The sequence below is a fragment of the Primulina tabacum genome, unplaced genomic scaffold (assembly GCF_025594145.1).
Source record: "Primulina tabacum isolate GXHZ01 unplaced genomic scaffold, ASM2559414v2 Contig687, whole genome shotgun sequence".
Classification (NCBI taxonomy): Eukaryota; Viridiplantae; Streptophyta; class Magnoliopsida; order Lamiales; family Gesneriaceae; genus Primulina; species Primulina tabacum.
Window position 1 is genome coordinate 32,431 of NW_027459848.1, and position 19,038 is coordinate 51,468.

Genomic DNA, 19,038 nt, shown 5'->3' on the forward strand with positions numbered 1-19,038 from the left:
GAAGAAGTACCTAAATGGATATAGAATCAGAAGCAGAAGAAAGGACTTTATTAGACTCGACATCTTAACGTTATCAGCTTTAAATGTTACCGTTACCTTTTTTCTAGTACAAGTATTAATTGCAGCATTAATCACTGTACGAAGTCATTTAATTCACTTTGCCGATTTTAGTATAAAACAGGACTGATTGTTTTATAGCTTTTCTGCAGGAACCTATTTCGGTAATAAAGCTGACTCTATCAGAAGTCAGAAGACAGTTTCTGATTAAAAAAGTTGAACTCAGTCACCTATATATATGGAAAAAACCCATATAGAAGACAGTGCGAAACATCTCTCAAAATCAATCTGTATTTCACAAACCGAGAAAACCACGAATCCTTGATATCTTCAAGTTCAACATAAAGAAAAGTAGCACACGCTTCATAGCAGATATCTGGTTTATTGAGATCATTTTGTGCTACTGTTTCTTACACTCTTCACAATTATTCACTACACTCATATTTTATCAAGAAGAGTTTGTAATCTGAAAAGAGTCTTTTCAGAACTTTGTTGTATCGTATTTTCACTGTGTTGAGTAACTAAGAGTTTCAGTAGGCAAAGGGTAAGTCCTGCTGAAGTGGGTGTGTACAAGAGTTGTACTGTAAAATCCAAAGTCTTTTAGTGATACCTTCTGAAAACAGAAGAAGGGGAGACGTAAAATACTTTATTTTCGAACTTCCATAAACAACTGCTGTCTACTGATATTACTATTTTCATTCACTCCATCAGATTGTTTCCCGCACTTAATATTGTAATCTGTTGAAAGTATTCACGACAAGATAAGCTACTATCCCTAACAGGATTTTAGCACCTTCTTTATCCAAGAAAGAAAAGAAGAAATTGGAGAAGAGTTCATTCAGCCCCTCCCCCTCTAAACTCTTCCTCGATCCCCAACAAAATATTAAAATTTTCATTATTTTCTCATCCATTTATTTTTCCTTTATTTGTACTTTTTAAAAACATATTTTTTTTATTGCTAACAATAGTTAAAAATCAAAATTATTAATATCGTTCATTTTATTTTTGGAGTTTCAGTTACGAAAACTCATAAAATTTTAAATTATATTTATTAAAAAATTATTACACTGCATAATAAAAAAATTATAATATTTTATTGATCTATAAATTGAAAATAATATACTATTTTATTGATATAAATTGAAAATAATATTTATTTTTAATAAATAAAATTAAATTTTTTATTAATTATTTTATAACATTTGATAGTTAATTATTCATGATATTTTTCATTAACTTGAATGATATATATGTGTGTGTGTGTGTGTGATTGATACATAATTTTAGAATTTTATCAACACACATATATAAGAATAACTATAATAAATTAAATATATTTAAATTTTATAAAGTTACCCTAATTACAAATATTTTAACATACTTATTATTTATTTTCAGGTACAAATAATTGTCTTGTTGTTTTTTTTTTTTTTGGTTTGACATATTGTCAAAAACAAAATTGATATATTTTTATACGAATATTTATTTAAAATGAATGAACTTATTTTAGGTTTGATTATTTACTAATATTGAAAATTATTGTTATGTATTTTTAAAAAATATTAATTATTTAAATAAACATGTTGAATTGAATAATTGAAGTTTAATTGCAATAAATTTAGTACTGAGTTATTTATTGTCTTTTGTAAAATCAATATGTAAAAAATTATTATATTGAGAGAGAGAAATATTTGAAATAAATAAAAAGTTATTCAAGTTCAATTGTTAGTTCAAATAAATTTAAAAAAAATCATAATAATAAATTACAAAATCCACAGGTTCTATGAAAAAATATACAAATGTCAATAAAAGTCATGCAAAATAAATCTACAATATTCTGTTAAAATCTTTAAAAATCTGTGAGATTCTTCAATATTAAGTCGAAATCTATCAACTCCACAAAAGTCTGTTATTTAAAAAAATCAGCAAATCTCTGCAACGAATACACCTCATGAGAGTAGACTAATACCCATGCAAGTTCTCAACAGAATATACTAGAAATCGAACTACCACATGCTTCTCAAGTTCATTCTCCTTTGTTCATGCAAGACCCTGCACATGGTGATACCTCTTTTGACTATCCAAACAAATATAATATGAAAATACTGCATCAATCTCTGTTCCATTTATAGAAAGTGATCTCCAGTCTTCGAGCAGATCAGATGGCTTCAAATTTGGATCTTAGGTTGTTCAATACCAAAATCAATTCTGAAATCGGTGAAGTACTCAGAGTTTTCAATGACCATTTTGGACAAGTGGAATGTATTAAGATAACTCAAATTCTTTATGTTGCTGATATTACACTCCGAATTTACCACGCCCGAGCTGCCTTGTCTATGCAAATTGAAGTTTTTGGCATCCAACTAAGTACAAGTGGTCAATTTTCTTCAGCCTTGAAAAAGTGATGCCAAAAAGAGGAAAAAAACCCAAGGATCCAGAAAAATCGAAGATAAAGACAAGTCATCTGCTATGCCTTCCTCTTGTTAGCACAAGAAAACACCTGGTAGTGGTGGTCATGGCAGTTCGGGCAGTGGTCATGGTAATTCAAGCAGTGGATTAGAACAAGCCATTCTTTGCATGAACTATTCAGAAGATAGAATTTAATTGATTTATGAACCTTTTGTTTATGAACTGTTTTTTATTAACTCCTAATACATTTTAGTTCATATATGAAAGTTTGGTTTCTTTTTAATACCTGCATTTCTGCTCGGTTTTGACATGACCAAAAAGTGATAAATTGTTAAGATAAGATTTGAAGTTAACTTTTTGTGATTATGAACTGAATTGAACTGATCTGGCTTAATAGAACTAATAAACGCATATCTCTCAAAGAACTTATATGATCATAAGTATTAAAATGATATGATGATCCCTATCAAGAACTTATCTGATAAGCTTACAAAAATAATGGTAATGATCTGAACTGAGCCAAATTATTTTGTGCTTACCATCAGCTTATCTAAAGACATTCTCTGAGTGAAACATTCAATTATATTTGAGTTTTTTTATTTGATCAACAAGGACATACATTCTCTCTCCGTATTAACGGAATAAAATATTTTTTTTGTTTCATCGAGCTAGTGTCCAAAAGAATTTAATTGTCAAGTACTATACTTGGAAAGATAACAAAGACATGTGGCACTCTCTGAAATATTGTTGGGCATCCGGTACATTTATGAGTACCATTCATATTTATTGATGTTGTGACCATTATCTATATAAGGGAATCCATTAGAAATTTTCACAAGAATTTTTTGCATCTCTGAATTTTGCACGCTATCCAGCACTTTTGAATCTATATCAGCGTCTCTTAAAAACTTATTTCATGATGATTTACAAAAGCTAAAAAATTGTATCAGATTGTTTTAAGGATCATTAAGTGCTCCTTTTTTTCTCACTTATCATTTACTTACACGAGCTATAGTTTACTGTGATAATTATCATAACTACCTGAAAAATGTTTATGAATAGATTGAGTTGTTTGAATATTGTCGGGACTTTCAGCTCAATATGGTTGGTGAACTAAGCAGAAGTGGATTTGTACAAAAAAATTGTAATGGTCAAATCTTTTTGTGGAATCCCTATGGAAACAGAAGAAAAAAAGACGTAGAAAATTTGTCTGCGAACATCCATAAACAAACTTTCGTTTATTTTTACTTTTAATCATTTATTTACTTGGTGTGATCATATTTGCGTATCTTTTTCACTTTATACATAGAGTTGTTTTCGCACTTATCTATTAGTTTCTTTACATACTTAATTTGATCGGAAAATTCACATGAGATGCTTACATAGCTTAAGTTTACAAAATCTATTTGCTTATTTTAAGGAGTTTATTCACTCTTTTTTAAAATCATTTTCGATCCTAACAAAAGTTATTTTCCTAAATTTTTTGTACGAAATATAAATCAAGAAAATGAATATTAATCCATTAAATTTAAATCATGGTTTATATATTTCTTTGATCCATGTCCGAAGATATGTATCAAGAAAAAAGATAATGGTTTGCATCTGTTGAACTTCAGAACTTCAATAGTGTAAGAAATAGTGTTCGACAGATGTGGTTAAGTATATCAACCGTAGTGTAAAATTGTAAATTTGTATTTTATCAGATTTAAGTGTTGTGTCAAGTGTTACAACATTTAAGACAACATGCAGCAGAATATTATATTTTGTAACACAAATTCACTTTAAATAAATAGATGGACAAATTTAATTTGTACAAGTATAAATATTTGTGCGGTGCCTTATGGCAAAAATTAATCACTAGAAAACCAAACTCTTTACAAAAATCTATCACTAGTGATTATGACTAAATCAATTTCCTCAACACGTTGAGAAAATAAAAGCTTTCTAAAACAACCGACAATAATAAAACATCAACTAAGAAAGCAAAAAACGTGATGCCAAAAGAGGAGCCACGAAAATGCTCTTCAGCCAACTTCGTTACGGATATTGTCTGCAGATGTCCCCAACATTCAAGGCAACACGCGATCACCACTCTTCAAAATAGCACGATCCTTGATGACTTATTTCTCTTATATTCACGACGTGCACAAGTGCGTATATGTATGTTTGTGAGGGAAGAAGCCTTTTACCAATGTCCTTGATCTCTTATTTATAGGTGTAGACTTTTTCTCTTCAAGAAAACCTATTGCACAAGGAAAGTAAGAGTTTAATTAGAAATAAACTCTTAATATCATATCTAATTAAATCATTATCATAAATAGCATATCTAATATATATATGCTTAATTATCTCATTATTTTAGAAAGGCAAAATCTCACAAGATATTATCTGAAATCAAATTAACAAGGAAAACTAATATTAGGAAAATCATTTAAATCTTAGGAATTAAATCAATTAATTCGGAATCATTATTTCCCTTCAAATAGGAATGGTCTCACATGGACATTATAAAAAATCATATTCAGGAGTATTTATATTTATTTCCCAGGTAATTCAAGAGTGTTTTAGTCCATTCCCACATTTGTGCATGCCCATTGGCTAAAAAATAATTATTTATGTTATAATTGGTTTCATAATAGTATTTTTTTTATTCTAAGTTTAGATGGTCGATAATAGATTTAAGTTTGTTATGATCGGAAGATTGATTAGAGAGAAGTAAATAAATAATCTCAATGAAATCTTTAAATAATTCGGTTGGATTTGCAACACTTGAATTTTAATTATTTTTAGTTGTGTTTCAATGAACCAGCGGTACTATAACTGAGCGAAAATAGACTCATTGAATTGGTTTAAACAATATAAACGGTTTGGCTCGAAAACAATTAGTCTAGCTAAACTGAAATAAAATGTACAACATAATTTTTTTATGGATGCTAAGAGATTGAATAACTCTTACGCCATCTTTTCTTTCATTTCCGAAAGGATATCACTAGAAAACTTTTGTTGATTACAAATACTTTGCAACAACCTAATTCATCAGGACTAATATCTGGCCACAAAAACTCCTAGCTAACTCAAGGCCTAAATAATTTGATCAGTAAGATTCTTACTGTCAGTTATATGTATTTTTTAACAAAATAAACTTAGCACAATTGATCCTTAATGATTTGATATAAACATTAAGTATGTGTTTCACAATATGCTTAATCAGTTAGGCTCTAAAAACATAATATACAAGATGTACAAGGCTCGTGTAAAGAATGTAGAGTCTGAAACTCCATGCAACTGATCTATTTATAGACAAAGATGTAACAGTAGAATTTTTTTAATCGAATACCCTTTCAGATATAATAATAATTGCGCCACATCGTCCTTTTGGACAAGGTTCACTCTTGTAGTGCGCATGAAATCTTACACTTAACGCTGTGTTTGGTTTGCCGAATTAAGTAGGATATATTATTTTATCACACTTTATCTAATGTTTGGTACGATTTTTATTTAACGAACTCAATTCCTCCTATGAATGATTAGTTGTATTAGGTGTGATTAAATAATAACTTCTTCCCTCCTAGGATTATTTATCCTTCCTCTTATCCCTACCCTCTTTCCAATTTTTCCCTTTCTCTTTCACCAACGCCGGACCACCTCTGCCGCGGGACCGCCGTCGAGCCACCGCCGGACCGCCTTCGGACACCGCCGACCGCCGTCGGACTACCTCCATTGCTGGGCCGCCGCCGACCTCCTCCGGCCGCCTAACGCCGTGGGAATGCTTCCCAAAGCCGGCCGCCGCCGATCGTCGGACCACCGCCTTTGACGTCGGTCGTCAGACCACCTCCGTTGCCAGGCCGTCGCCGGAGTAAAGAAGAAAAAATAAAGAAAAGGGCAATTTCGTCATTTCATCATAAAATTCAAAATTACCCCACAATTAAAAATCGTACCAAACATAATACTATTTTACATCATATATTACATTTCTATCACAATCATTTTTATTATCATTTACATACTAATCATTACTTTATTTTATCCTCCTATCAAACGCAGCCTTAACGAATTAAAAAAATGTTATGGCATGGAGGATATTCCTATGATGCTTCCAGTTAGGCTCTTATCCTCAAAACAAAAGTTTTGGAAAATCTTCAGAGAATGTTCTTCGAAATTCCTAATTGATTCAGCATGATAGAGCAATTAGTAGACTTGTGAACCAGTAACCTTTGATATTCGATTGAGTTCAAGTAATCAGTTACGCTTGAGTTCAGTTCCCTTAATGTTCAGCCAGGCTTGGGAAAATGTTTACACGTGAATATTTAGTTTTTCCTTATGAATTCAGTCCTTCTAGTTCTTTTAAATGTTCATGTTAACTCAAGAACTTTTTGGTTAAATCACCAAAACTTAATTGGCCCAACAATTTCTCTCATTTTTATGATGAAAAAATTATGCTCAATAAATACGAAAAATTGAGTTCATATAAAAGCAATTTAATTAGAAGAAGTACAACGACGTTCCTGCTAAACTGAAACTGAAATTTTCAACAAAACTGAACTAAGCTCTATCTCTTGTGATGCTCTCTATGAGATCTTGAATGTTTTCTTGAATCAGGTGAAGGCTTGCTTGATTCTGATGGTGGCTTGCTTGATTCAGAGGGCTTCCTAGAATCAGAAGGCCTGGAAGGTTCTCTTTTCTAAGCAAATTCTCCGAAATATCTTTTTCTCACTTGTTGCTTCCCATGACTTCAAAATATCAAGGACAACAGTAAGTTGGGTACTTTCTGGTTTAATTCGATGCCACCTAAGGGGGCACTGCCCCTTTCCAATTATTTTTTGCCACGTGTCAATTAATTTTTATTATTATTTAACAAAAAACTCAACCATGGTTGTGTTTTTCAAATATTTGCTATTCTCTCAACCTCAGCCGTGGTTTTTTCATTTCAGAAATTTCAAAACCTCTCTCTCCCCGTATTCTCTCTCAAAACCACTTTCAAAAACCTCGGAGTCCACCGTTCCTCTTTTACAGCACGGAAACGAGCTCCTCTAATTGAATCAGGCAAGATGAGGCTTTTCCTCGCCACTGTACATTTGTTTTTATATAATGGAGATATTTGTGTTTGTTTCAAGAAATGTGGGATTTGTTTCTTGTTATTTCTGTGAAATTGAAGATAATGGCTCGAAAATTTTCATTTCTCCGAAATTGTATGTTAAAGATACAAGGTGAACCGAAAAACTCACTGAAAATATGGAAACCAACTCTCAAGTCTAAACTCTTTGTGTGTGTGTGTGCGGTATGAGAGTGTATATCTGTGTGTGTATGTGCAGTATGAGAGTGTATATCTGTAACAAGTCTAGACTCTTTGTGTGTGTGTATGTGCGGTATGAGAGTGTATATCTGTAAAACAATAAAATAATTTGATTGTAACATGTGTGTATTCTTATATACATGTTTCTGCAAAAAAAAATTTGTGTATCGATTGGAGGTGCTCGTTTTACTTAAATTGATGCTTGATTGGAGGTGCTCGTTTTACTTAAATTTGATTGCTCACACTTCCTTAAGTCTCACTGTTTCAATTTGCAGGTTATTATCAATCCATTTATTTGCTTAATTATTGACATATTTCCTTTTTAATTTTATCTACTGTATTATTTTCCGCTGCAGCCATCAGGTCCTTGATGCAATGAAGGATTCAACATTCTGCCCAATACTTATTCTGAAGATTTATTTATAAGATGTTCATTATATAAGATCTGATATGTATGTAGTGACTCTCTATTTTTTGTTGCAGTAAAAAAAAAACCCTTTGGCATACCATTATTTTAGTTTATGGTGAGCGCCTTCGTTATTTTAAATTTTTTTCTGTTAATTATATTAATTATTTAGTGTAAACTTTTTAATGTTCTTTATTTCTTCTTGTGATATAGGGGAAAACATATGTAGTTTTCATTGGGCGTAAACCTGGTGTATATGAGACTTGGGAAGAGGCACAAAAACAAGTTAATAAATTCAGCGGTGCGTCTCACATGTCATTTTCTTCTAGGGATGATGCATTAAAAGCTTTTGGTTCTTATATGGACAATCAAGTTGCAGCTTCTTCCTCTACTCCTAGTGTTGAAGGAACGTCGTACGTACCTTCTAGTGCAAGTGCAAATGCAAGGGCAAGTGTCACTCAAGCTGAAAAAATAGTTAAATTGGAAGTTGCACTTGCAAATTTAGTAGAGATGACGGAGGAGATAAAAAAACAAATTGAATCTCTGAAAATTAATAGTGATGATTAGATATTTTTTTGACAATACATTCTCCCATTTACATTAACCTTACAACTACTAGGATGGTTGTGTTTTTCTTCTATATACTGTATGGGGAAATCCCGATGTTATTTTCTCACTAAAATGTTTGTTCTCTTGCCTCTGATATTGATTTATGTGATGAAATTACCACATGTTTGATTCTAAAATTTAGCTCCAATCAAAAGTCCAATCAGTTGGAGATGGGGTCAACGGATGAAGGTCTCAACTTTCATTTTGTTTAATACATTGCTAAACTTTTGTAGAGTTGTGAATTGGATTTGAACCTTTTTTTTATTAGCTGGAAATAGTTGGAAGAGTTGTGAATTGGATTTGTACCTTTCAAGCATCAATGCTAGTCACGGACACATATCAACAACTTCAAAAGCATTATAGCATTCTAACTGATCATGGATTTGAATTTAAATAGAAATTTCAAGTTTGACGTTGGAGTTGCAAAATATGCCTTACCCAGATCATAGCCACCGTCCCGTTCTTGCTTAACATTTTCGAAGGCTACAAACATTTTTTTTTGGTACCATATTCTCTTAATCTATCTAGCTTCACACCACCAAGATGGAAAAACAATGAAAAGGTGTTTCAATACTTGTACCATTAATGAAAATCAAAAAAATATGATCTACAAGCAATCTTGATCACAAGCATAAACAAACTTTGTAGAATACAAAACACACCAAAAGTCTGCATAAATACTAAGAAACATTGTCTTGGTGTGCAATTACACTACTGAAACTTTGTGCAAGCACAAAGGGTCTTCCTTCAATTACCACGTCCCTGAACAATATTAAAACATTAATTAGAAACAATTTATAAAAAGTTAAAAAAAATTTAGACAAAATTCCTTACTTGTGATGAATGAGGACCCCCAAACTTATAAGGAAATAAATTCATTTGATCACCTAAATAGATGTTTGCATTACCCTCCTGTATCTTAAATAGAAAAAAATATATAACATATAACATATTTTTTTTCAATAATGCATGTTTTTATTTCAAAAAAAAATTACCATTGTATTTGGCGACTGAATAAAATGTTGAGTGTGTCCGAATGTGGAAGGAAATTGCGATATTGTGAAATTTGAGTGTTGTTGTGATGAAATTTCATTGCTTATTTCTCGTGTGTTGGTGGTTTTTTTGTGAACTTTGTCCCTTCTTTTTTGCTCCTTTAGCACCTAGCAAGTCAAACAAAGTAACAACAATTAATTCAAGTCAAACATAGTATGCAAAGTTACAACAATTAATTCAATTGAATTATATACTCGATCATATGAAAACTTAATTCAATAGAACTACTCACTTAATTGAAAATATGAAAACTTACTTGAAACTTCTGTTTTCTCCTTTCTTTTTCCTTTTCTTTTTTTGCTCTTTCTATCCCAAAACTTACTTGAAACTTCTGTTTCCTCCTTTCTTTTTCCTTTTCTTTTTTTGCTCTTAGTATCCATTGTCGTGTAATATTAACATTAGTAACTCCTTTGGCTTTAGCAGTAAGTGGGTTACCTATGCAAACTCCATAACTTCGAATGTCATCACATTGTGTCTCATCATCTACACTTAACTTTGATACAAGGTTAGAGATTTCATCTTTTGTAGTGTCAACCAATCCATATAAGATTTTTCTTGCCTCCTCATGAGATTTGCTCAGTTGAGTTAGATCATAGGTTGATCTCATTATTTCATTGACAAACACCATTTCAGATACATGACTAGCACCACCCCTTCCACTTTCATCAAAGTCAAATGTAACTCTATTTCTTACATTCTTCATCCACCTCTTCAAAATATAACATTCAGGTATAACAGTGACATCCATACAATTAAATACCATCAAAGCATGCTTACACAAAATCCCCATTGTCTCAAACTTATGACAACTGCAATTTATTTCATGACTCTGCTTATTGAACACCACATATCAAACCCTTGAGTTTTCATCATGAGATTTACTTTGATTTGAATCCAATTCCAATCATTACCAAAACAAGATGGTGGTTCAAACCGATTTTCAATTCAATGAATTAACCAATTCAACTTCGAATAGATGATATATATACATCGTATAAACATTAGAAGCATTAATCAACAATGGATGGTTTTTCAAAATCTGTGCAGGATTACCATGGCGACAACGAGTATCTTCAGTCTTCTCCCTTTCCCGCCAGTTATTTTGAATCTTTGCATAATTTAGCACAAATTCATACAAAGAACTCATTTTGTTACCTGCCTTTTTTAAAACCATATCCGTGACTTCACTTCTCGAAGTAGCCAAAAGTCCCGCACTAAACCTTCCATTCATAAAAGCAGTAGACCATCTCTTCTTAAGCTTGTACTTATCATTCAACCATTTATGACCATCCAAATCATATGTTTCAATCATATATTTCCATGTGCTCTCAAATTCATCTTCAGAATCACAATGATTCATGCATTTATACCACAATCCTTTAAAAGCAGAATCACCATTTAAACTCCCAAAATGTGAAGGAGCATTTTGATTTATATGCCATTGACATAAATGATGATGTGAAAGTGGAAAAATTGTTTCTATGGCATTCATCATGGCTTGACATTGGTCTGAAAAGATAGTTTGTGGTTGCCGTCCATTCATAGAATCAAGAAATGTTGCAAACAAGCATTCAAAAGAATTTTGAGTTTCATCTGACATAAAGGCCAAGCCAAACAATACATTCTGCATATGGTGATTTATACCAACAAATGGAGCACATAATATTAATTATACTTATTTGTTCTATATGTTGTATCAATCGACAGGACATCACCAAAATATTCATAATCAACCTCGCATCTATAGTCCCTAAAGAAAAAGTTCATCACCCTATCATCATCATCCAATTGAACATTCCAGTAAAAATAATTATCCTTATTAGCCTTATTTATAAAATATTGAATTAGTGCAGTGGCATCTCCATTCTCAACTTTGGTATGTTTTTTCAACCGACTCATATGGTCATATGCATCCTTTCTAATAAAACCTAAATTTTGTGGCTCACATGCTTCATTTTCCATAAAAGAAACAGCATTAGAGACGGATATTCCAGCATTTACCATAGCTTCTAGAGTAGACTTTTTTGCATGTGATATATTGCGTGTCGATCTTAGCAAGTGAGTTTGATCAGGTGCAAACATCTCATGGTTATGCTATTCAAAAAATCTACTCACCCGCTATTCACACCCTTTTTCCCTTGTAATCTTCAATTTGGCTTTATATTGTGTTCTAATGACGGGCTTTTGATAAACTGGAATCCTTTTACTAGAACATTTCTCATCTTTTAAACCTTCACATGAACAATGAAATTCTTTTGATTGAAGTTATCATTAATTCTTCTGGAAAAACTAGTTATTCTATTGCAACAGCATTTTTCACAGTCTCAGCAATATCAGTAGGCTCATCAATTGAAGAAGGAGGAGGCTCTTATTGATAAATTTGTTCAAAATGTTGTTGTGCAATATACTGCACAACTTCATCCACGTTTTCAATAGAGATCTCCCTGACTTGAGAAAATTCAACTGCTTGAGTTCATTGAGGAAGAGGGGCCAACATTGTTTCAATAGAAGGAACATTTACAACACTTTCAACAAGCGGATCAAGTGGGGCTTCTATAATGGGTTCTGAGAAAGTGGTGAAGGGTTGGTAGATGGTTCTGAAGAATATGGTTATGGTTCGGGATGAATTGTAGGGCCTGACAGCTCAAAGATGGTTCGGCTTGGCTCACAAAATTTGGTTGACTTGTATTTTCATTAGCCTTTTCTTTTCAGCATCAGATTCATTTGGCATGACAAACTGATGCTCATCTCCCCAAACCTTTACTTTCATTTGAAGGGGGTCAACAAATCTATGTACAACTGATTTATAACAATTATATCATCGAAGGAAATTGAGCATTAATTATCATAATTATGTCTCTGCTCAGCACATATATTATTCAACTTTTGGATCTTCAAAAGTTGGATCAAATAGTGCCTTCTTTGTAAGGCTTTTGTCGTGACCTGAGTCTTTGTCTGCTTCAAACATCCTGTTATAACCCAATACCCCTTGATAGAGTAGCCTTTTTCTTGAGCTTTTCAGATGGTTACTATTCTGATCTCGACCCATTCATCAAAGTACTTAATATGATCTTCAGCATATTCCATAACTTTGTTCATTAACAAATCAATCTGAGTCTGAACAACAGAAAGTGGTTCATCATCCTTCTCATAACACCAGTTTCTCTTTTCCTTTTCCAGAAGCGAGCTATTTGAAAACTTTGAATCCAGTCCTGACCTAGTATCTTGAATAGAATCCTTGATGAAAATACCTCAAGGTCAAGAAGTTGGGGGTGGCACTGGTAATCTAATAACTCTTGGTGGTACTAAGACTGCAACAGCTTTTGCCTTAGGAACCACATGAAACAACTTTATTCCCTGGTTCAGAAACCTTCTTCTTTGGTTCAGCAGTCTTTGATGCTCCAGGAACTTGAGTTAAAGGAATTGCTACAATGATCTTGGGAGCCAAAGTACACGAGGCTGACTTAAATGTTAAAGTCTTTGGCTTCTTGATTACTTGAGGAGGAATGATGTCAACAGCCTCAATATCACTCGATTGTAGCACCAACTTCTTCTAGGCCTTCGATGTTGGAACTTTGCTGCTCTTTTTTATCACGATTTGTCTTCTTAGAAGCTGTCATTTCCTCTCCAATTTCTTTCTTAATCTCCAGCAGGGCTGCAGGAGATATGTTTAAGGCATGTACCATTGGTCTTAATGTGATCATGTTATGTGTATTCAGTGTCTTGAATTCATGCAGAGTTATCGATTCACTTAGAAGAACACCAGCATCTTCAAATAGGAGACTTAGGACGTAGAATAACAAATCCACGAGATTCCATGTCTGAAGAAATCATAGCTTTTAGAATCTGAAACAGAACTGTTGACCAGTTGACCTTTATCTCAACAGAAGAGCTTGAACACTTCGGCGATTGCAGCATCATGGAGTGAGAAGAATGATTCAAAATCCACGGCGTAGGCATTAGCGATAAAGGATGGGCTTGTCATTTCTGCAAATTTCTTGAAGAAATATTAGAAAAGCTTTTGAATGTAAGAAAGCAAGAGAAAGAATGCAAAGACTTGGAAAGTTCGAGAGTTGGTAAATAGAAAATGAGAGAGCAACAGATATTCATATGTGCAACCTTGGAGTTGGTAGATAAAACAGGACACGTGACAATTTATCTGCCAAAGATTTTTAAAATTTAAAAATCCTACGTTATTTAACCAATCGGAGAATTCTATGGAATTAAATAAAAACGTTAAAGATTTCAAAAAATAACCGCATTTAAATAATTTTGAACGTTGATTGCCCTAAATGGTTAATTAAAGAAATAAATGAGACATTAAAACCAATATTAAACTATAAGATCAGTTATGATTAGGGATGTAATCGAGTCGAACCCAGCCGAGCCGAACTCTTGAATGTTTGAGCTTGGTTTGTTTATAATCGAGCAGAGCTCGAGCTTTATTTAACAAATATATTCATGGCTCACGAGTTTATTCAAGCTTTTATCGAACCTAAACGAGCTCAATAAATATGAATTGTACATTTAAATATTCATTAAAAGATAAATTATACATTTAGAAAAAAATATATTATTCTTACTAAAATTTGTCAATTTACTATAATAAATAAATTTAATAGATTTTTCTATATACTTCATAATTAATATGTTAAATCAATAAATTAAATATCAAAATTATTATTTTTCATCTAAGATATTACTTATGAATTTACTAACGAACATGTTCACGAGCTAACGAGCCGAATATTGTAGAGCTTGAACTTGATTCGTTTATCTTAACGAGCCTCATTAACGAGCTCAAACGAGCTTTTATCGAATCGAGCTTCGAATAGCTCACAAACGGTTTGGTTCATTTACATCCCTAGTTATTATAGAAGTGTGACTATCAGCGACGCTCCAAGTCTGATTTACTGTTGTCTTATCAGTATGACTTCCTGTATCAGTTTTCTTCCAAACATATACATCATTGAGACAAATCAACAAGTCCTAAAATATTTTAAGAGTAACAAAACTTAGGCTTGGCAAGTAGTTTTGTGAATATATCGGTTGTATGTTGCTTATGCGATTGAACTTTTATTATCGCATAATTTTTTTCTCTTTTTATCAACTACATAATTCATAATTGTTGTTGAATCCATAATAGATAAGCACAGCAACTCCCTGCAGCTGGGTATTCAACTTCAGCAGTAGAGGTTGCAATAGATGTATGTTTCTTGGTAAACCGTGAAATTAAATGATCTCCGAGAAATTTACAAGTTCCAGTCGTACTTTTTATGTCAAGATTACATCTTGCATAATTTGCATCTGAGTATCCAACTAAATTGAAATATGAGTTTTGGGATACCAAGGGTCTACATTTTTAGTTCATTTCAGGTTTTGAGTATTCTTTTAGCATCTGAGTAATGTTTTTTTTTCTTAGGATCATATTTGAAACAAGCACAAATACATATCGCAAACTGATTTCCAGTCCACTTGCAGTTAGTTATAGCAAAAAACCTATAAGACATCGATATATTGTTATCTCGACTGAGATTATCCCTTCGTCTTTATCTAACTTAGCTAATGACCTCATGGAGGTAGTTGTAGCAGAGCAAGTTTCCATTCCAAATCTTTTTAGCAGCTCCTTCGTATATCTGGCTTGATTTATGAAAATCCCAGAGTTTAGCTGCTTTATTTGCAACCTAGAAAAAAAGTCAGTTCCGAAACATCCCTTACTTTTAACAATTTAAATAATACTAGAGAATTTTTTTTAAAATGAAACATTTTCTTCTGACTTCAAAATCATCCAACATAAAACTAATATTTAAACCCACAAAATCGTACGTCCATTTTAAAATAATGCAACGACTAAACATCAAAATAAAACATAAAATCTTTAATAAAATCATCATCAAAATCTTTACTTTAAAATTTAAATTTTAATCTAATGCGGAAAATAAAAGTCTCTCGGAAGTGTACTGCCAGACCCGATCCAATCAAGCGTCAGCGCCTCCCTCAAAATCATTCTCACCTCCGACCGTCCAAACCTAGTGAATATAATGATTCGTCATGTTCTAACCATGAATATCAAATAATACGTTCTACACGCACATACATTTAAAAATCATATTTTTATTTAAAATAAGCTGGCGTAAAACTTGTAATCATATATAATCATAAAGCTTTTCATCATCGTATGTCATTTTGGATGAAGTTTGATACTTGAAAGTGAATATCATATCATCATGATCGACCGATCAGTCTAGCAATACCAGGTACCTGGGGGTGGGGCGTCAGCAACTTTCGTCACTAGGTTGTGGCCAAATATGGATACAATCATCGGGCTCCCTCTGTGGCCTTCTCCCGTAAACGGGCTCCTCTAGGGCTTTTTCTCTCACGATATCCCTCATCATATCTTTTTTTGTCACAGTCAATTCATATCCTTCAAAATATTTTTTATTTTCTTTTATTTATAAAATATTGTATCCTTCAAAAATCGTAAAATAGCATTTTTCGGGAAAAAAAATCGTACAACATTTGCATATATCATAAAAATATCATATTTTTATCACAAACATTTTAAAATATTATTTAGAATGTATTATGAATCTTCGGGACACTGTCAGATCTTTAGAACTACCCGGGACATAAAATGATCATTTTACCCCTGGACCTCGAACTTCCTAATTTTTACTTTTTCTTACTTTTATTGACTCGATCCTATTCCAATTCATCATATAATCTTAAATTTGACTTCTAATATTTTTCTTAAACGTAAACCCGAGCATTTCGGTTTAATGACTTAATAACTAAACCGTGAATCATTCTGAACCCAAATTAATTCAAAACTTGATATTTTCTTCTCAAATTTAAACTTACACTTTTCAACCCTAAACTACCCCCGTGAGTCATGAACCATCTCCCGTGAACCACGGTCTAGGCCTCATTTCTTTCCCTAGCTATTCTCGAACCTATTTCTCCAAACCAAGCCACGAACCTACAATCTCAAGCCACCGTGGACCAGACCACCAGCCACCTCCTAACCCTACTGACCCTACTAGACCAGCCCCTGACCAGCCGCACTAGCCCCTTCGCACCCTACAACCTAGCCTATGGAAACATCCCAAAATATGTAAGAAAACCCTAACTTTCAAGCCTCCACCATACACTTCATTTGCTACTTTTCGGACTTTTTTTACCCCTAAAACAAACCTTTTTACAATCCTTTAATGTCCCCTTATGGCAGCATGTCCTTTATAAGTCATAACACGTCTCAATGAGCGCAAAAAAGTCAAAACTTTGAAAAATATTCATCCACTGTCAAATAATTTGATCAATATAATTTTCATGCTTTAAAACATAAAACACACATATTATGATTTTAATGGTGCAAAAAAAAAAGTTAGAAACGTGCCTTTGTGTTTAAAATGCTCCAAAGATGAATATCGAAGCGGTGGAACGTCGGTGACGAACGGAGGACGATTTCTATCCTTTTTTCTCGTCGAAACCCCACCAAAAACCTACTTTGGGATGCAAGAGAATCAGCTGATCGTTGTTGGAAGGAAGAACAATGAAGAAAATCGAAAAACGAAGGAGAAAAAAATTTGAAACTTCACTTGCCCAAGAGCTCCAAGTTTCTGCCGATGTTCTACCTTCACTTTCAATTTCACGTAAATTGTGTGTGTTTCTGTGTGTGTCTAGGGTTTAGGAATTAGTGGTGTGTGTGTATAGAACTCTTTTAAAAAGAATTTAAAAAGGTTTCTTAAATACTTAATTAATAGGCTTAATTAACCCTAACTTTTAAAATAATAATTTAGGTTCATTAAGATTTATAAAATCATTAGGCCTCAAATTAAAATATTTAAAAATACATATTTCCGAAAATTCCTTATAAATGACATAAAATTCATTGCTCTCGCTAATTAATGTAAACTTGACCTTAAAAATACAATAATTGTTAAGTTATTTAAAATAAATATTTTCTTAATTAAAAATAAAAATTTAGCTTTAAATCTGTAACACCTTAATCGTCTCCAGTCCTCCGTACCGGCCAACCACCATATTCGTCTGAAAATCTTTAAATTATGAAATCAAGTAAAATTACACAATTAATCATTTAGTCACTCAAATATATCATTCATGCATCTAAAATCATTTATTAAAATATTTAACAATTTAATAATTTTCATACATGCGGTTTACGTGGACTAATTTTCAGACGTTACAAATCCTCCCCCTTAAATAAAATTTCATCCTCGAAATCTGTCTAGTTTTGATTATTGAAAAGCTTAGGCTCCTTCATTCACTTCATACTTAATCTGATTGTCTTAAATTTTGCATTCTATCACGCTTTCGCTGCGTACTCTGATATGGCATCTTCAATTTTTAAACATTTATAACAAATATTTTTATTTTAAGAAAATCAAATATTTAACTAACTCTACATCATCTATCAATTATAAATCCTAAACTAATTTAAGTTATTTTATATTCTCAAATAGTAGTTAATTTGTTGACTTTACCTTAAGTCGTCCTGATCGTATAATTTAATTTCCCCAAAATATATTAGTATCACCAAATCCAGTTTTGATCCATAGTCATCATATAGTATTCATGATTATAAAACACCTTAATGACTGGTACTTACTAAAAGCTCATTCATGTATATGCCAAACATTTTGTCCTTAACACTATCATCAATTTTTTTCTTAAATCCCAAGCATTTAAAAAGTACTTAAATGATTCAAATCTATCCAATCACCATTTCACGTTATAATTTCATTTTAAATCTCGCTATAAAATCAAACAGTAATATGTAACCTCGGAACTCAAGATTATCAAATGACCTTACACTTACAAAAATATGAACATACTAGGGAAGAAAACTTTTATCCACCTTCTAATATAATTTACTTTTAGTATCGTGTAAATGCAAAACTTATTATGTTACTCTTTCCTCGATGCCTATCTGTGTTATGTGACTTATTTTCCGTAAGGTAGTTATCTATTGTTATCCCAAAAATTAGACTAATTTTCTTAACCTGGAAATGTCATTCCTTAAATTATTGTAATCAAGATAATTCAAGGTCCTACATATCCAATTTAAGTGTTTAGCATTCTTAAAAATCCCAACATATGCAATAAATGTCTCCTGACAACAACTATACTCTTAATCGCTAATTGAAACCTGGATTCAAAATTTCATAACCTCCAAAAATAAATATTTTAT

General features: G+C 32.3%; 1 protein-coding gene and 1 long non-coding RNA gene across 2 annotated transcripts; both read right to left on the reverse strand.

Moving 5' to 3' along the window:
- Nucleotides 1–9,484: 9,484 nt before the first annotated feature.
- Nucleotides 9,485–9,947, reverse strand: LOC142534804 (uncharacterized). The gene is made up of 3 exons (XR_012817213.1): nucleotides 9,770–9,947; nucleotides 9,609–9,686; nucleotides 9,485–9,536 (listed from the first exon to the last, which is right to left on the reverse strand). It is a non-coding gene; the product is annotated as an uncharacterized LOC142534804 (long non-coding RNA).
- Nucleotides 9,948–10,059: 112 nt separating this feature from the next.
- LOC142534803 (protein FAR-RED IMPAIRED RESPONSE 1-like) lies at nucleotides 10,060–11,831 on the reverse strand. The gene is made up of 3 exons (XM_075641531.1): nucleotides 11,562–11,831; nucleotides 10,817–11,451; nucleotides 10,060–10,636 (listed from the first exon to the last, which is right to left on the reverse strand). The coding sequence occupies exons 1-3, from the start codon at nucleotides 11,829–11,831 to the stop codon at nucleotides 10,060–10,062; spliced, it is 1,482 nt and encodes a 493-aa protein (XP_075497646.1).
- Between the last annotated feature and the right edge of the window lie 7,207 nt (nucleotides 11,832–19,038).

Bases quoted from the DNA above. Each gene is read 5' to 3' on its own strand.
- LOC142534803 (XM_075641531.1), bottom strand. From the start codon at position 11,831: ATGGTAAATGCTGGAATATCCGTCTCTAATGCTGTTTCTTTTATGGAA. The intron at 11,452-11,561 runs GTTGATTATGAA...CACCATATGCAG, and splicing joins TTAGGGACTATAGATGCGAG to AATGTATTGTTTGGCTTGGC. The intron at 10,637-10,816 runs GTATATATATCA...AATAAATTGCAG, and splicing joins GCTTCTAATGTTTATACGAT to TTGTCATAAGTTTGAGACAA.